The sequence below is a fragment of the Pecten maximus genome, chromosome 7, assembly GCF_902652985.1.
Source record: "Pecten maximus chromosome 7, xPecMax1.1, whole genome shotgun sequence".
NCBI lineage: Eukaryota > Metazoa > Mollusca > Bivalvia > Pectinida > Pectinidae > Pecten > Pecten maximus.
In genome coordinates, this window is record NC_047021.1 from 23,237,818 (window position 1) to 23,258,690 (window position 20,873).

A 20,873-nucleotide genomic window follows, 5' to 3' on the forward strand; every position below is an offset into this window, starting at 1 on the left:
GCGTTTATCAGTTCTTTGGATATGACGCCGTCTAGTTGACGTTCCGGTAATGTCACAAATAGACAACGTCATAATTATGTTAACGATTCCCGCGTTTATTTATCCGCTAGGCCTTTTTTCACTGCATGTATGCTAATTTATTCGCAGTAGTGCGAGTTTACTACGCTGAAAAAGGAAGAGATGTAAATATGTCCATATGTCCCCCCCTGTCTATAGAAAAGTAACACATGTAAAATATGTAATCCATGATATTTGTTTTATCTATCACTGGTCACTGTTCGCGTCATGTTATTTTTCGGACTTATTGTATATACGATGGCTTTAGAAAGCCGCAGACATTTCATAATGTTATTTGATTTTACATCCGAACATATAACGCAATAGTCCATAGTCATTATATTATAAGGACTACCTTTAAGCATATTCATTATAAAATCCTAATTTGATGGTGAGCATACATTTTTCACCTCGCTTAGATTCGAACTAACGACTGCTAGGACACATGGTTTAAAACGCCTGGAATCTAATCCACACCCCCGGGATCGAATCCATATCCATTGGCACCCCGAGATCGAACGCCCTATACCTCACGACTTAGTACTAATTCAATTTGATATGAATCCGTGACTGTCCAGTTGATTGATAAGGCGGTGATGTGGACGCGGGATGACCACTCATCACCACGCTGGTACGATCAGTCAAGGAAGATGAATAGGTTCCGAGGTAAAATATCACTCCGCATTAGTCTGTAGTGTTGTGTAAAACACATCATCCTATATCTGTATCAAACTCGCCGTAACAGGCGGCATACCTGATCCCTCTGACGATGTAGCGGGGCAATAGTGACGTCACGAACCCACGATCAACATACCTGCATGCCTTAATCCCGATTTATGCTCATATGAGAAGGGAGAAGAAAAGAAGGCGACGATGTTTCCATGTGTCCTGCTAATTTTAGGTGCATCTCTCTCATTTTCAGGTAAGCATATACATTATATATTATTGTTTATGTTGGAATAATGCTAATAAACTTTATGCAAATTATAAAATTTCAAAGTTGTGAGATGCATGGTCGAGAACGATTATTTACACTATTAATTATACATTTATATGCAAAACACGTAATCTCACTAGAAAGTGTGAAGAGTTTTATATAGTTCTATGATCATTTATACCAAATAATAATTTATTATATCACATGGTGACGTCATACTATAGCCTGTGTATAAAACCATTCCTTTAGCATTAAGGACATGACCATAAGAAAAAGAAAAACAAAAAGACCACATGGTTGCAGCTACTAAATAAAATTACCACTTTAGTATTATAAGTGCGATATAAAGTCCGGAAATGTCGTTTGCCTCGACGTTGCATTACAGTTACTTTTATCTCCTTATATAAACACACTGCGTTCTTAGGAATGATTTACATGACGAGTGACGTCAAGGAAGCAGAAACCGTCTAGGGAACGTGGTCTTATCGCTTTTCCATCAACTAATATCAATCACTCTTTTTGTTCCGGATAGAAGCGTGTCATAGTCTTAGTATTACTCTTCCTCGCCTTCATTTTCCTTTCATGACTTTCGAGTTACAACTTCATTTTTGTACTCTTATTTAGCTAATTGTTAAATTTCCATTTCTAGATAGTAACACTCTACTGACCTTTCCTTACCAGTTTACATATCCCAGCTCATTCGAGGTGTTCAATGTCTCGTTCCCAATATCACGTGATCCGTGACAGATGTCGTCCACTGACGGAAGATACAAGTTAATGTAAACCACGGGAAAGCTTTAAAGAGGGATATTCCTTCGTTTGAATAAAGTTTAGGTCGTCAAAATTGAACATACTCAAAAATATGTATTTTTTCCGAGTAGTAAAGATTATAATCTTTACATTAATTTGGCAGTTTTACTCTCAAGATAAACCAAAGTTCTTCGAGTGTCTTGAAAGTCTTGAAATTCTTACTTAGACCCGAAGTATCACTCATTACTGCAAAGATATATTTGTATACGATACGCCTTTTTGTTGTAGATTTCGTCGTTATTTTCATTACATGAAGGCACAAACACTCATATAATCATCATTCGGACATAGATTTCATCATGAGAAATTACATACATGTTTCTAATGTCCGAACGAAGGAATGCCCCTTTAAAGTATAACATAATATCATTTGGAAATATTATATTCCTTGTCAGTCGTATTCGATGTCTCTTCATAAAAAATAGTGTTTCCACCATCGCCACCCTAGAATGGTTATGACGGGTGTCGTCGGTTGGGCACTTCCGAAACACATGGTCTTATTCTCATTGTTGTTGTTCAATGTTCTTTACTGAATTTTGTAATTGTATTTTGCCCTTATTTGATCGATTTTCAGTTAGAATTACGGTTCCGTTATTATTTCTATATTCTCTGGGGCTTTTTTTGTGTTTTTTTTTTGTGTTTTTTGCTCATTTGATTTTTTTTGTTCGACTTACCTTTTTGTTTTACTGTGCTATGTATCATCTATATTGTCAGTCGTGAGAGGACAAGAGTACTGCCTTACGAGGGATGGAGTGGAGTATTGTGAAAATAACTGCTGCGGTCCGTTCGACAACCAACAGTGTTGTTCCTTCAAGTGAGTAGAACAGTTGACGATGGCGCTTCAACTGACACCAATTCCACGCAGCATCGATAAACAATTGTTATAACTTCTTTGTCCTTTAAAATACAAAACGTTCATGTAACAATGTGACGTTAATTTCCTAACATCTTGTGTTTAAATGGTCCATTGTTTACGGCAGTAATACGATAGCCATATACTACTAAACGTTTATTATTTGTTATGATACAGTCCCACGGTGTTAGTGTTGCTGGTCGTGGCTGCTATCCTCGTCATCCTCGTCGTCACTATCCTCGTACTCTTCTGTTGTAAAGCGAAGAAGAAACAGAGGACAACAGCGGTACAGCCTGCCAACCAGTCGACAGTACAATATATCCCAGCTGACCGGGACAGCCCACAGTCGTCCATTACTTACGGTACGGCGACCGTCGACGTTTTCTGAGAAATATCCATCACTTTATAAAGTATACGTATAGTTCCATAAATCAGACAAGATCAATTAAAAATATACCGACAGATCAGTCACGAAGTCAACAAGAACAGAGCTGAAATCTAACAATAACTAATTTTAATATTTTAATAATTATGAATATAGCATGGTAAACGTATAACACAAATTCGATCAATTTAGGGGATAGTATGTTGTTTTGAGTGGCTATACTGGCGATTAGATAATGAAATTTGGTTTGAACTCGAGACCGATAGGTCGAGAGTTTAAACCAAATTCCCAAGGATAATTACGGTAGGATGTACTATCAGTATGACGGATGATTTAATAAGGATAATTACGGTAGGGTGTACTATCTGTATGACGGGTGATATAACAAGGATACTTACGGTAGGGTGTACTATCAGTATGACGGGTGATATAACAAGGATACTTACGGTAGGGTGTACTATCAGTATGACGGGTGATATAACAGGGATACTTACGGTAGGGTGTACTATCAGTATGACGGGTGATATAACAAGGATACTTACGGTAGGGTGTACTATCAGTATGACGGGTGATATAACAAGGATACTTACGGTAGGGTGTACTATCAGTATGACGGGTGATATAACAAGGATACTTACGGTAGGGTGTACTATCAGTATGACGGGTGATATAACAAGGATACTTACGGTAGGGTGTACTATCAGTATGACGGGTGATATAACAAGGATACTTACGGTAGGGTGTACTATCAGTATGACGGGTGATATAACAAGGATACTTACGGTAGGGTGTACTATCGGTATGAAGGGAGATATAACAAGGTTATTTGACGGGTGATTTAACAAGGATACTTACGGTAAGGTGTACTATCAGTATGACGGGTGATATAACAAGGATAATTACGGTAGGATGTACTATAAGGAATGTGAGAACTAGTTCGATCTGATATGTGACTGTTTTTTGTTACAGTGGTGGTACCCCCAGGAGAATCTCGACTGTTCCTACACAACGCCTCCAATCTACCTCCCTACTCCCCAGAACCCCCGAAATACTCGGAGGATACACCGTACGCTTCTGGATCCGGACCACTTTTAAGGTCGGGGCACTTTCACTCTGTATGGCCTATTCCGAGGACAAGTGGAAATGGACACGGAAAAGTCGCATCAGCACCACCAAGTTACGCGAGTAATCACACTTCTATAAGTGTTGAACATGACCTATTGAGTAACTCCGAGACCCCCGTAAAACAGGAAAGTCATATGTAAAAGATACGCTGGCGATTTGTAGAAACATTCACTGTTACAGCAGATGGACTGGCAGTAATTAGAGCGGTCATTACATTAAACTATTGTCAATAATATTAAATGTTTCATTTTCGTCGTGAGTCAGTTTAAAACCATACTTCTCTAATTGTTTTACATTCATATGCTCATCTCTAGACTTTTCTCAGAATTATTTTCTTTGCATTGCTCTAATCAGTTGGAAACCTATTTGGACAATGTTTTGATATCAAATACACTTTTTGAAGAAGAGTTCCTGCTTTATAGTCATTTGTCTCATATCCTCGTACCTCTCAGAAACAACCATCAAAACGCTTTAGCATCTCCTATATTTCACTTTGATATTATATTTGCCATGCGAATGTATTATCCCGTTAAGAATATGTTCCAGAAGAATTTACATGTCACTTCCCTAAAACACAGGAATCCTTAATAAATCTGGTCTATCTGTTTATTAATGTTTACAAGGCAGATATGATCAGACTTTAATCCAACAGACACTTGTAGCTTTATGTTTAAAGCTAAATTCAATAAAACCATTGTATAGTTTTTGTTATTGTGTTGAGACATATACTCGCTTCTTGTTTGCTTAGTTATTATCATTTATTATCATTGCTATTCAATATAAAAATACAAATGCCTTTTTCATGGTTCACTATAGCTTCAGCCACCTGTAATTTTAATTGTAATAGCACAGTCAAAGAATTTTTTGGAAGAGTCCACTTTTTCCTTTTCAGCCATATTCAGCCAAAGACTACTGTAATACTGACGGTACCGAAATAGTTACGTTTACCGTCAACGAAAGAATGAAACATTCATCGGTACATTTTAAATGTAAAATCTTTCCATTAATTATATATTTTAAAAACAACATATGTAATAAACAAGATATGTATACAGGTTCCTTAGAAATAAATGTTGATGTAAATAGATCCATTACCTGTACATGTATTTATATTTACAAACATCCGTAATGTATAACACTATTATACACGTGTTGGTATCTAATGGAAAATGTTGATAAATAATATATGTATATATAAAGAACAAAGGTAAAGAATAACAATAAGGTACACGTGTACTTATCTATCTCATCACAAATTAAACAACTGCTAGTCTAGCAAAGTAAACAATACCGAGTACTCGTTGTGCAATAACATAAATTTGATATGGATAGATTTTTTTCTTACCAGAACTTGTATTGGATTCGCTTGGGCTTACCTTATAAAGTAAAATAACCTATCGTGTGTAATGGCTATATTTAGACTGTCGGCAGCAGAATGTGAGCCAAGTGTGTGACACGGAGAGACTGTTGTATCGTTTATTTTGGTCGATGATTTTTACTACTATAGAGAAATCAGCAGTGTCAGTAGTTGGTACTGCCTTATATGGGAAATATTCCCCAAACGGGATCAATGTTTGTGAGATTTCTCAGAACAAGAGCTGTTTTGCTATATAAAGCGCGATGGGACAGTAGATATTCACACTCAAGGAAGAGACACAGATTATATCGTGAAGACTTGGGGAAGGACTGAACGACAGCCACTCAGCTAGGCTTATTAAGAGAGATATTTCATAAAGAAAAATACAAGGTAAGAGTTTTGAGATTTTTTGTGCCATTCGATACACTGATATCTATGACTCCATTGTTTGGAAATGTGGAAATTGTGGAATTCTTAATTATTATTTCGCCAAGAATCCCTTCATTAGATATGATATACAAATAAAAATTAAATATTTAGTAAGAAGGAATGAACCAGGAAGGTAGATCAGTGAAGTCGCTGAGGTAGGAGTATATCTCTTTTCTGTGCCTGGTTTCTCCCCTCACATTTTTTTAGTGTGTCTATTTTGATTTTATACATGATTTTTTCTAACCTTTTCGTATTTACTCATTTACCATATCGAATGATAATATTTCCGATTCTTTTTAAGGTATAATGATTCAGTAATTTTCTTGTTTTATTTATGTCGTTCTTGGCAGTCATGACATACATTGCATATCATGAAATAATCGTGTGTGAGTTCTTACGTGGTTTGGATCTATAGAATATTTTGTGGGTATATTACAATCGTGGTGAGCACATACAACAATAACTTAATAATAATACATACAACAATATTCGCTGTATTTATATTCGTGGTTTCATAGCAACCATGAAAACAGCGAAAGCTAATTCACAACGGAATTTTCTTGTTATACACTATTGTAATTTCGAGGTCTGATACATTTATGCATTCCTGCAGGTTAAATATTGAGTACCAGAAATCATGTCTACATTGGAAGACGATATCGCCGCAGTTGTCATTGACAACGGAAGTGGAATGTGTAAGGCGGGATTTGCCGGAGACGATGCCCCACGTGCCGTTTTCCCCGCCATTACGGGGCGACCACGTTATGATGTGAGTAGTACATCAATCTATATCTTCAAACCAAAACTGTATTGTTGTCTTGTTTTAAATAAAAAAGATATCAAATTCATTCTGATAATAAAGTGTTGAGGACATTTAACCAAAATAGAATGCATTGTTGTTTCTTGTCTACCTAAACACGATTGCAGTTTGAAGGAACATTGTTTTGATAATAATTACAACAATTACCTATTAAAAAATCTACATGATATTTAAAGATAATTAAAGTTTGATGAACCTACATTACTATTCCTCGATAGGTGGTCATGGCCGGTATGGGGGCCAAAGAATGCTATGTCGGAGACGAGGCTCAGAACAAACGAGGGATTTTGTCTCTAAAGTACCCAGTAGAACATGGCATCGTCACTAACTGGGACGACATGGAGAAGATCTGGCACCACACCTTCTACAACGAGCTCCGTGTGGCTCCCGAGGAACATCCGGTCATGCTGACAGAGGCACCACTTAATCCTAAGGCCAACAGAGAAAAAATGATACAGGTACATACACAATCCTTTTAATAGAAATATTATTTGAACAAAACACGGAAATAACTGATACCTACAAAGAAAATCGAATCATATATCAATTTAATGATAAATACCTTATATTTTATTAATGTATTTTTATAATGTATTTACAGATAATGTTCGAGACGTTCAACTCTCCAGCCTTCTACGTGGCAATACAGGCTGTGCTGTCTCTGTATTCCTCCGGACGTACCACGGGGGTCGTGTTTGATGCCGGGGATGGTGTGTCCCACGTGGTACCTATCTACGAGGGATATGCCCTCCCTCACGCCATCAAACGTGTAGACCTGGCAGGTCGTGACCTCACAGCCTATCTCCAGAGGATCCTCCACGAGAGAGGATATAACTTCACAAGTTCATGTGAGTCACAGTTTTACTACTTTACATTTTTCAAATATTTACAAAACCCTTTCATATAATTAAGTAAAGGGCGGTCCTATTTTGTATCGTTCTATGTTCTACATTATTATCAAAGAGTGACATGCAACGGCAAAAACAAATTACACTGAAATTGATATGTTCTCAAAACCTTTATCAAATAATTTGCATAACATCAGTACGATTTGTTATTGCAGCTGAAATGGAGATAGTACGTGATATAAAGGAGAAGATGTCATATGTGGCACTGGATTTTGAAACTGAAATGACATCAGCGGCATTATCTTCAGCTGTCGAGAGGTCGTACGAACTACCGGACGGAGGGGTTATAACTATAGGCAACGAAAGGTTCCGGTGTCCAGAGGTTTTATTCCAGCCATCGTTTATTGGTAAGCTTTTTACAATGCTTAAAGATTAAGTAAAAAAAGAAATATTGCTATATTTTTCAATGGAGCAAATAAAGTAAAGCGCCTAGTTCATATCATTATTATGTTTTACAGGAATGGAATCCAATGGAGTCCATGAGCATCTACACAATTCAGTCATGGGTTGTGACATTGACATCCGACGAGATCTCTATAACAATATTGTTATATCCGGCGGAAGTACTATGTTTCCAGGTATGTAGAATATGTATTCTAATTAAAACAAAGGAACATATTTTAATGATGTTATTGTTATAATGTTTTTATTTTTTATCGGCTTTTAGATTCTGGCAATCTGATTATTTAAAAAGTATTGATACGAAAGTATGGGCCTAACACGAGATTGTAAAAGGTAATGTCAAAGCAAAGACATTTTTTTTTAAATTGAAGATCAGAAGCTATGTGAATTACTTGATGACTATATTTTAAGGTTTATGTAAAACGGTCTTTTATTTTTCAGGTATGGCTGACCGATTCAAGAAAGAGCTGGATGGTATTGTACCTAATAATGTAAAGGTCAAGGTCATCGCCCCTCCGGAGAGGAAGTATTCCGTTTGGATGGGTGGGTCTATCCTGGGGTCTCTGTCTACATTTCAGCAGATGTGGGTATCGAAACAGGAATACGATGAATGTGGACCAGGAATTGTACACAGGAAATGTTTCTAGTCTTACAGTGAAGATAACGCTCTATTTGAAATCAGAGTTCTTCAAGAATCTTCGATATACTGGCGATCAACGGTATATAAACAGTTCAGCTGGCCAATATAAGCTGAAAATGGTATCCCGTTCATGTCGTTGGAAACTCAATATACAGACATCATTATCCGGTGCTACTTTATACTTATCGTGGAATCTGACCCATGGGACACCGACAAGTGAGTTTTGATATACAGACAATTTACCCTTATGTACTGACAATGGGATCTGGTTTGTGATTTTGCAATATGACACCTATGTTCGCAATACCGACAAAGAGTCCTAGCAAATGTACGAATGTGTTGTGAGTGTTGAAACTATATATGAAAATGATAAAATGCTTGTATTTGTATGTTTTGATCCATGTTGAGTAACATTTACATTAACGCATAGCTATTCATATTCATGCTTATTTCTCTCTCTGGCTTAATAGTCATTTTATGTCTGTAGATTATGAGACATGTAAATATATAAATTGAATTTAAATTCTGGATTCTGTAAGATGTGTAAGAAAGCATGCTTCATTAATTTGTTCATTGTTGATGATTCCTTGTATGGAATTAGATCTTTTATTGAGAATAAAATGTTAAAAAACTATGCTGATTTTATTCGTTCATAAGAAGAAATTTTATAATACCACCCCGTGACATTGAGGGAATCTGTAGAATTAGAAGATGAGCCTGCTCTCCCATTACATGCTGTTGTACTGACTTTGATATAAAGAGTAACGACTCGTTTGTCAAAAGTGTACTCTGGAGTAATGGCATAATTATATTTGATATTGGGCGTATAAAGACACACAATTTAAACTTCATGATAAACATAAAAGCTGTATTTAAAACTGGCATTCTTTGGATACTCATTACTTAAACAGTGACCAAATAAGGAAGTAACAAGGTCAGAGGATATTGTGGCCAAAGTAAGAAACTTGTATCTTAAAAGAATATTAGTTAATAAACATAGATCTATTTGATAATTTGGTTAACGGACAACATATTGGAAACACTGTGCATAACAACTTAATATTGAGAAACCATTAAGGTGTCAATGTGGCAGCACAGCCCTTAAAATCCCAAGAGCAATGACATTCTTTGGCAGATATATCTTTATTTGTTGATGAGTTGGACCCTATTCATGCCCTTTCGTTTCATGAAGCAAACAGACTTAACAATTTCAAAGCCTGTAATATAGAGTTACAGATTCACCCCCCTCCCCCTCATACACACATACACACAAATAATGCTATTTAAAATAAAAGTGCAGTTGAAGACCAGAAACGTCATTTATTTTGAATTGTCCACATAACCATTCAGTATGGGTATGTCTTGTAAACTTATTATCAGTGTTATGGTGTAGCTATAGAAAAACATGATTCTTTCTCACTCGTTGTTATGGACGTTATGGACAATGTCCAGCGGAAAGGCATACACAAATAATAAGAATATATATATTGCTTTAATGACAGCACAATGCCATCACTGTGGGGAAAATGTGAAACCTTTGAATCCAGATACATATACAGTATGGCTCAGGTAACATGACAAAAGTAGGAAAGGGTCATTTTTTTTCTTGAAAGAATCTTCTTCTATTTCAAAAAACATGGACATGGACATGAACTTACAAAGTAGAAATCATACAAAATAAGTATTTGAAAGAATACGTGTATGACTGTAGAAATGTTACAAAAATGAAAACGTGTAAAAACATCTGCATGATACTGAGTCAAAAAAGTGATATTCCGTTATATTTGACCAGATATTTTAACCACAGTGGACTTGGATCTACATACAATGTAACCTGGTAAACATGGTCTTACAGTCAAATTAATAAAATATCAGATGTATCTTATAGATTTGACACAGAGAAAAAAGGTATTCAAAAAGAATGGGTAATAGAAATCTTTTCTCGCATTATAGTCGTATCTTTTGTAATTCATAGCATTTAAAGATGAAAATGCATTAAAACGTTAGTTTTTGACAGAATTATCGCGTCATATACACCACTTTATATCTAGATATTCATACACATACCACTTTTTACCTGTACGCTTATTCACGTACAATATAAAATATTATGTAAAAAACTGAATTCCTTGCGAAGGGGAAAAATCTAGACTTCCGCAAGGCCTTTCTTTCTTCACAGACTTCTTCAGAAATATTACTTTCAATAATCCTATTTCAGTTTAAAGACACTGAAGCCGTAGGGGAGATAACCCTGATAGAATACTTAGATTGGCAGTACACAAATACAATAGGAAACCTTTGTAAACATCAAAGGATTTCGTCATTCAATCTCAATAGACATTATCGATGGACAGGGAATAGAAAAAAAAATTGTCTGAATTGAAGGAATTCTTTTCAATATCTTATCAATATTATAAAAAAATTACCCCTTAAACATGTATATTATTATTGTCTTTTCTAAAGAAAATACTCGAATAACTTAAAACATAGTTGGTGTTAAAGTGAACGTTCATGAAATATCTTTATGAGATACCTTGGCAACCTTGCCCGTGTATAAAATTAATTTAACATACAAGTTGTGTTGTGGTTTCAACATTTCACAGCTATGCGACTATCAGTGGAAAAGGGCACAAGATACAAAGTTATGACGGTGAACAGATCACCCGAACAAAAACAAAACAAAACAAAAACACATTTACTGCGCCTTAATAAACAACAACATCTATCGTTACTGTATGTTTCTTATGGATAACTTAAATTAATATTACGTGTAATACCATAAAAGGTTATGACTGATATTAAAACGTATACTACATGTCTAATCATATACGGTCCTAGTCAAAACCAATGAGTCAGAAATAATCGTATCCTACATTATACACATGCATAGTGAGCGGAGTATTGACAATTTGTATGCAATGATGTTAGCACATGTCATATGCTGTAAAAAAAAATCGAAAAAACAATGTTGTAAGATAAGTGCATCTCTTATACCTCTCTAATATGATGACACATGCGTTATCGGACAGGGAATTATTCTACGTTTAGTAAATAGCTAGTTATAGTTATATATGCAAGTAAAAAGGAGACAAAAGAGGCTAAAATTGGACTTGAACCTCGATACTTGACTTCAGAAAACGGAAACGTCACTGAAAATTCATCGAGCCGCTTTATCTAAAACCATAGTAAAACACCTCCCTTTGCTTGCCTACATTAATTATTGTGCCCATAATCAACATGTTATATAAAATACAATGTTTAACTCAAAGCCGTCAGGATCGTAAAAAATAAAAAATACTTGCATCATTATATCATAATGTTTGATCTCGAAGAAACATTCTATTTACCATTATACGGCAAGTTTCTACTAGGAGGGATTAGGGCTCAGATGACGCTCTGAAATAAAAGCCCCACCCCCTTCAGTGTAATCAAAAACATCCTTATTATGTTGTCGAAGACATCCCCGTCTCTAGTGGCAACAATTCCATAGACTTACTAACGTCGTATACAAACCGAGGGTCACACTAGACCACTTTTGAAATGAAACGGTTTGTGTACACGATACATCTTCATCCCCGTGACACTAATTTGACCTTATTAACACCACAAAATCGAACAGTGTTGATTAAAACGCTGCTGCACAAGATATTGCCGCAGGGCAGATTTGATTTATTGATTATACACATTGTAATACTGCAAAGGCGAATGATATAACTATATTAAGAAAAAATATTCATACTTTTTCTATATTATAATGGGAACATGATGGATAAAAGGAACGCTTTCTGCTTATAGATTCACCCCAATGTGATGTTCTGTTGGTGTAACCATCTCTAAACGACAATTTATACTCATCCGGTACATGAATCACTAACTTTCAATGATATATGTTATTAGTAACGTGTAGAAGCTATATATAATAAAACTGTTTTATCGTCACACTGTTTGGTTAAACGTCTTGATTTTAGATCTCCTTATCCTTAGAGATCGGTCAACATCATTAACACGAATCCAGTATCCAGTAGGTTAAAAAGACATTGTTCTCCAGTAGAGTTGTGTAGAGCAATAGTATGATATTTGTGTAATATCAACTTCTTTGACTAACGATGATAAACAAAAACATAAACCTATACCTATATATCCATATTTATAAATAGAACGTTTCACTCACCTCTATACACCTGTAGTAGGAATATACCTATCGAGTATAATGTCTATTTTTAGCAGTGTGTCAGTCGGGTTAGTCACAGAGATTTACTGTTATGTCGCCGTTTATTTTGGTCGATTATGATTGTTAATATGTAAACAAATTGGCTGTATTACTATTTCTGTACCTTCCTTATATGGAAAATATTCACCGAACTAAATGAATGTTGGTCAGATTTCTCAGAAGGAGCAATGCATTGCTATATAACCCGTGGTGGGACCATGCAGATTCAGATTCACCCACAGCGGCTGACAGGAGAGACAGAGGTCAAAACAACTACTAACACGGCAGAACAGAAGTCTTTAAAGACAAGCATAATAGCTTCGAGAGGAAAGTAGAAATACAGAAAAAGTCAGGTAAGAGTACAGCTTGTATATACAAGTCGACATCGAGAATAGTTCTGATATGTGAACGGATGCTTTACTTTCATAACATTTTAATATTTCATACGTTACACGCCCGTGGTGATAAAATACTTTAGAAGACTTGAGAGGGTATCAATAACGGAGCTCCTTATATAAGTATGTCATACAGTCTACAACATAACCAATGTTTTATTAGGCCAACACTGCTGAAGTATAATCCAAGATTATTGTTATTATTTTTGTGGTTGTTGTCTTTTCGGCCAGGTTCATGGCTTTTCATGATTTCATAGATTTTATTTTTATTTTCTCAAATCCGTTTGTCGAAAAGAAGTATTACCATCTATTGTTACAGGATAGCATAAAAGAAATATAATACCAGAAAGCATGTCTACATTTGAAGAAGATATCGCAGCTGTTGTCATTGACAACGGAAGTGGAATGTGTAAGGCGGGATTTGCCGGGGATGATGCTCCACGTGCAGTTTTCCCCGCTATTACCGGGAGGCCACGTTATGATGTGAGTTGTAAAATAAATGCCGTTTCATAATATTTTGAATTTAAACATTTACATTTAAAAAATGCTTCTTCAACCCTATCTGATTGCCTTTCCAGGTGTCAGGCCTAAAGAAGAGGTAAAGCGTGGGTTTAAGGAAATATGATTTGTTCCTTAACATTCCTAAATCGACAAACTGTTCTAATGTGTCAATGACTGGTACAAATTATGATTTTCTCGATAGGTGGTCATGGCCGGTATGGGCGCTAAAGAATGCTATGTCGGAGACGAGGCTCAGAACAAACGAGGGATTTTGTCTCTAAAGTACCCGGTAGAACACGGCATCGTCACTAACTGGGACGACATGGAGAAGATCTGGCATCACACCTTCTACAACGAGCTCCGTGTGGCTCCCGAAGAACATCCGGTCATGTTGACAGAGGCACCACTTAACCCTAAGGCAAACAGGGAAAAAATGATACAGGTACATATATAATATCGATAACAATATTGTTCACCACACCATTTACGCAAAATAGCAAAAAAAGAAGGAAAGGAGGGACTGAGGGGGCGCCAGAAGAAAGAAAAAGAAAGAAATGCAAATATAGGGGGAAAGTAAGAGAAAAAAAAGTAATATGTCAATAAATGATACATGTATATGCTTCATTTTTGTTTGATGATGTATTTACAGATTATGTTCGAGACGTTTAACACACCAGCCTTCTACGTGGCGATACAAGCTGTGCTGTCTCTGTACGCCTCTGGACGTACCACAGGGGTCGTGTTTGATGCCGGGGATGGTGTGTCCCACGTGGTACCTATCTACGAGGGATATGCCCTTCCTCATGCCATCAAACGTGTGGACCTGGCAGGTCGTGACCTCACAGCCTATCTCCAGAGGATCCTCCACGAAAGAGGTTACAACTTCACGACTTCATGTGAGTCATGGATTTCATATTTTATATTTTCAACATTGACAACACATTTTCATATAATTTTGGAGCAAAAACACTCTTTGGATTTAATGAAATGATGTCATGTAAATCTTGTTCCTTTTATAGCTGAAATGGAGATAGTCCGTGATATGAAAGAGAAGATGTCCTACGTAGCTCTGGACTTCGAGAGCGAAATGATATCATCATCAAAGTCTTCAACAGTTGAGAAGTCGTACGAACTACCGGACGGTGGACTTGTTACCATTGGTAACGAGAGGTTTCGGTGTCCAGAGGTTCTATTCCAGCCATCATTTATAGGTAAGCATCGTTGAAGGATTGCGTTCAACATTATCCATTAAAACGTAGCAAATCAAAGTTTCTTTGAATCAAGAAAATATCAGTAAACCAAACATTATTTACCTACATTATCATTGTTTTACAGGAATGGAATCCATCGGAGTGCATGAGCAACTACACAACTCAGTTATGGGTTGTGATATTGACATCCGACGAGATCTCTACAATAATGTCGTTATGTCCGGCGGAAGTACAATGTTTCCAGGTGAGTGAAAATTACTTAATGCGGATAAAAACGAAATAAACATATTTATTAATTAGCACTTTATCAATTTATTGGAGTGGCGTGACTATGTTGTTTACTCAATATGTTAATCCTGTGATTCAGGTATGGCTGACCGATTCAAGAGAGAGTTGGATGGTATTGTACCCAACAATGTAAAGGTGAAAGTCATCGCCCCTCCGGAGAGGAAGTATTCCGTGTGGATCGGCGGATCAATCCTGGGGTCTCTGTCTACATTTCAGCAGATGTGGGTATCGAAACAGGAATACGATGAATGTGGACCAGGAATTGTACATAGGAAGTGTTTCTAAGATTGTAATAACAGCCCACGTGAAAAGTTTTTGTATATCCTTAATATACTCGCAACCAGCTGTGATAATCTATCTGGACATATGCTATGATATGTAAGGATATAAGGATCTGACCCGCGATGTACAAAGGATGGGATCTACTTCTCAATAAATAGACATAAGGAACTAATGCTAGATTTACTGACAATGGAATATATGCCATGATATCCTTCGAGAGAAGTAGACTTTCTGACAATGATACCAGGCTATATACCGAAATCATATCCAGTCTTTGACACACTGACAATGATACCAGGTGATATACGAAATAATATCCAGTCATTGATACACTGACAATGATACCCGGCTATATACCGGAATCATATCCAGTCTTTGATAGGCTGACATTGGTATGTGACCCGATATATACTGGGGATATGGACCTACATATTTCATACTGGATATCGAATCTTGTCTGTGATATTATTATGTTATGTTTTGCTGGCGTAGTGTTCTAGTAAGAGAAAGATTGTACTGTGTGTAAGTGTATCAGAAAATGATATGGAAATCATATTTGATAGGAATTCGTGTTATTTCATATTGATGTTTATTTATTCTCAATAACATACATTGTACATACTTTATAATATGTATTATTTATATATGTTGATGGTGATATTTGATTTATTATTGAATTTCGTACATATGAATATTTATTGTTGAATTATATATTTTGTTAAAAATAAACTATATAAAATATCAGTTATGCTTTTTTATATTTTGGTATTAGGACAAATACCTGATAGCAGAGGAGAGCTGTAACATACCGTGGTATTGATCTAAGTGGAAAAACTGCCAAAATGAAAAAAAAAAAAAAAAAAAAAAAATAATAGTGAAAAATAATAATAATGACAATCCACAGTTAACATTAATCTTTTGTTTACACGAATGTATCAGACAGGTAAAAAGAACAAGGCATAATTAAGTAACAAGACAATGCTGCTTGTATTTTTCAATGAAATATATTATTCTCTACTGAGATTAATTCCTGAACAAATATATACAGACGCCTTACCACTTTATAACTTAGGATCTAAAAAGAACATATCGATCTACACGAACCGATATACAATTGATGTGTTTGCTTTAACAGTTACACAAACAGAGGCCCAATAAATGATAGGCGACTGTGGATGCATAAACTGTTTCTAATTTAGATTTCATCTACCATTATGCCAAGACATTAAACACAAGTCATTAACACTAGGAGGGCCAGTCCGGTGTCAAGAAAAAATGACCGTGGTTCCATTCACTCCGATGTATTATTAAAAAAGATATACCATTCGTCTAAAATGACTCTTTTTCATCTTATTTAAGTGTTTCAGTTACTTAACCATTTTTTGATGAACTGTTTTCGAATTCCTTCACCTTTCGTTTTGATTTTTGCTCTCACATCATTAATACTTTTTTTAGAAGAAAACAGATTAATGATGGTTTAAACTTTTATTCGGTATAAATATATCTTCTACAGTTAAATTCATTGATTGAGATCGGACACCCGGGGATTTATCATTCACCTGTGGACCCTAGCCTTATTTTACCTTCACACAAAGCCGTCGACCATTTGGATAATATATTTCATATTGTGATGGGTTTATGATACACACAACTCTAATACATGTTGATTTTAACAGAATGTATCATTTTGTTGTGCTAAATCGTGAAATCAAACATCTTTAAAGATGCTACATACACACTGCCTGTCACAAAGATGCTAAAGTACAGACAGCCTATACACTGCCTGTCACAAAGGTGCTACAGCGCCGACAGCCTTACACTGTATGTCACAAAGATACTACAGCCCCGACAGCCTATACACTGCCTGTCACAAAGATGCTAAAGTACAGACAGCCTATACACTACCTGTCAGAAAGATACTACAGCCCCGACAGCCTATACACTTCCTGTCACAAAGATACTACAGCCCCGACAGCCTATACACTACCTGTCAGAAAGATACTACAGTACCGACAGCCTATACACTGCCTGTCACAAAGATACTACAGCCCCGACAGCCTATACACTTCCTGTCACAAAGATACTACAGCCCCGACAGCCTATACACTACCTGTCAGAAAGATACTACAGTACCGACAGCCTATACACTGCCTGTCACAAAGATACTACAGTACCGACAGCCTATACACTGCCTGTCACAAAGGTGCTACAGCACAACAGCCTATACACTGCCTGTCACAAAGATGCTACAGTAGAGTAGCCTATACACTGCCTTTCACAAAGATGTTACATCACTGATACACTATACACTAACTGTCACAAAGATGCTACAGCCCCGACAGCCTATACACTACCTGTCACAAAGATGTTACATCACTGATAGACTATACACTGCCTGTCACAAAGCCGACAGCCTATACACTGCCTGTCCCAAAGATGTTACATCACTGATAGACTATACACTGCCTGTCACAAAGATGCTACAGCACATCATCCTATACACTGCCTGTCACAAAGATACTAAAGCGCTGACAGCCCATACACTGCCTGTCACAAAGATTCTTCAGCCCTGACAGCCCATACACTGCCTGTCACAAAGATTCTTCAGTAGAACAGTCTATACACTACCTGTCACAAAGATGCTACAGTAGAACATCCTATACACTACCTGTCACAAAGATGTTACATCACTGATACTACAGCGCCGACAACCTATAACCTACCTGCCACAAAGATGCTACAGCCCCGACAGCCTATACACTGTCTGTCACAAAGATACTACAGTGCTGACAGTCTATACACTGCCTGTCACAAAGATGCTACATCGCCGACCTCCTATACACTGACTGTCACAAAGATACTACAGTGCCGACAGTCTATACACTGCTTGTCACAAACTGCATTAAAATGACACATATGGTAAAATAAATACCTAATTAATACCAACAAATGGGGGAAAAATGATAATAATAGTGTTTTAATACCGATCGTTTATAAGACCTTACGTTATAATCCATGCAGAGTGACCTTTCGTGTCGACCTTATTTGGCAGACTAGCCGATATTATTGAAGGGAAAATAGGAGTTTTGCAGATGTGTATGTACAACAGTTTTAAATGATGCGCGAGACTTATTACATTGACGAATCAGCGGTAAGTGGTTACGTCGGTGAATACAGAAATACGAAAAATGAGAACGAATCCTGAAGAGCGCTTGCTATTTCTTGCTATTAAATGTAGTTATTGTTTATTAGTGAGTTGTTTATGTAAATATCATTTCTGTTTGTTGGTATTTGTTGTATCTGTTTTTTCCCTTCTAGTTTTAATTCTCACTCTGTTTTCTTTAATTTAGAATTTCATTACTGCCGTCATCCTTACTGCCTAAGTTAATTATTCGAGTACTGACACAGACAACATTCGACGAGATACTACAACGACCAATACATTCGATTTTTAACTTTTATCATCAAAATATATGTAGATATGGTTTATAGCCTGGACCTATCAATGTTACCGACCCCATACAGTTGAACGTACATACAATGTACTTGTTCGCATGTCAACAACTGGATAGGTTATATATATGTTTTAGTTTTACCTGTTTGAATACGGACATTGAGTGTATGACACGATGACTATGCTTAGCAAGCTTAATACTATTGTATAATACAACATTAATTCATTATGATTTTTAAAAAAAATCATGACCGTTCTCTGTTGTCTTCCGAAATTGCTTGTTAGTAACATCGCAGCCAATGATTCCAAATGTGTAAATGTGCGTTATGTAGACGATGAACCTAAACATATATACCTATGCACAATTGGGTCATATTGGGTCATCTACTTTGTGAATCCTAAGAAAAAGTCAACGCGACAGGATGATAGAGGCAGTGCGCGATACAGTTTTTCGATTTACAATTAACTATTCTAAAAACTTAAAATTTAAAAGAAATAATAAAAAGCTCAAACTAATTGAGGATGGGCCTCTGTTTATGTAACTGTTAAAGCAAACACATCAATTGTATATCGGTTCGTGTTGATCGATATGTTCTTTTCGGATCCTAAGTTATAAATTGTAAGGCGTCTGTATACATTTGTACAGGAAAGTAATCTCAGTAGAGAATAATATTTTTCATTGAAAAATACAAGCACCATTGTCTTGTTACTTAATTATGCCTTGTTCTGTTTACCTGTCTGATATATTCGTGTAAACAAAATATTAATGTTAACTGTGGATTGTCATTATTATTATGTTTTGTAATCATTTTTACTTTCTTATTTCATTTTTGGCGGTTTTACCACTTAGATCATTACCAGAGCATGTTATGAGACAAATATTAATTTACGTCCCTTTTCGCTATCCTCTGTTATTAGGCATTTGTCCTAATTCCAAAAACCAAAATAGCATAACTGATATTTTATATAGTTTATTATTAACAAAATATATAATTCAACAATAAATATTTATATGTGTAAGCAATTCATGAATAAATTGCATATCACAATCAACAGATATAAATGATTAATATTATAAAGTATGTACAATGTATGTTATTGAGAATAAATAAACATCAATATGAAAAAACTGTCACTGTAAATGAAATACAACACGAATTCCTGTCAAACAAGTTTCGATATGATTTTCTGACACTCTTACACACAGTACATTATTTCTCTTACTGGAACACTACGCCAGCAAAACATAACATAATAATATCACAGACAAGATTCGTTATCCAGTATGAAATATGTAGGTCCACATCCCCAGTATATATCGGGTCACATACCAATATCATCATATCAAAGACTGGATATGATTTCGGTATATAGCCGGGTATTATTGTCAGTGTATCAAAGACTGGATATGACTTCGTATATAACCTGGTATCATTGTCAGTGTATCAATGACTGGATATGATTTCGTATATAACCTGGTATCATTGTCAGTATATCAAAAACTGGATATGATTTCGGTATATAGCCGGGTATCATTGTCAGCCTATCAAAGACTGGATATGATTTCGGTATATAGCCTGGTATCATTGTTAGTGTATCAAAGACTGGATATGATATCGTATATAACCTGGTATCATTGTTAGTGTATCAAAGACTGGATATGATTTCGGTATATAGCCTGGTATCATTGTCAGAAAGTCAACTTCTCTCTAAGGATATCATGGATTATATTCCATTGTGAGTAAATCTAGCATTGGTTCACTACGTCTATTTATTGAGTAGTAGATCCTATCCTTTGTACATCGCGGG

The 20,873-nt window shown here is 36.0% G+C and overlaps 1 protein-coding gene and 1 pseudogene across 1 annotated transcript; one reads left to right on the forward strand and one right to left on the reverse strand.

Moving 5' to 3' along the window:
- The window catches only part of LOC117330287, a 29,117-nt pseudogene that overhangs the window by 5,702 nt on the left and 2,542 nt on the right, over positions 1-20,873 (reverse strand).
- LOC117330284 (actin-2, muscle-specific-like) lies at positions 453-15,953 on the forward strand. Its single transcript, XM_033888463.1, has 13 exons — positions 453-979; positions 2,519-2,618; positions 2,835-3,019; positions 4,012-5,914; positions 6,567-6,722; positions 6,992-7,231; positions 7,375-7,621; positions 7,837-8,028; positions 8,140-8,202; positions 14,504-14,725; positions 14,849-15,040; positions 15,165-15,284; positions 15,408-15,953. The coding sequence occupies exons 5-13, from the start codon at positions 6,591-6,593 to the stop codon at positions 15,611-15,613; spliced, it is 1,614 nt and encodes a 537-aa protein (XP_033744354.1). The 5' UTR covers positions 453-979; positions 2,519-2,618; positions 2,835-3,019; positions 4,012-5,914; positions 6,567-6,590; the 3' UTR covers positions 15,614-15,953.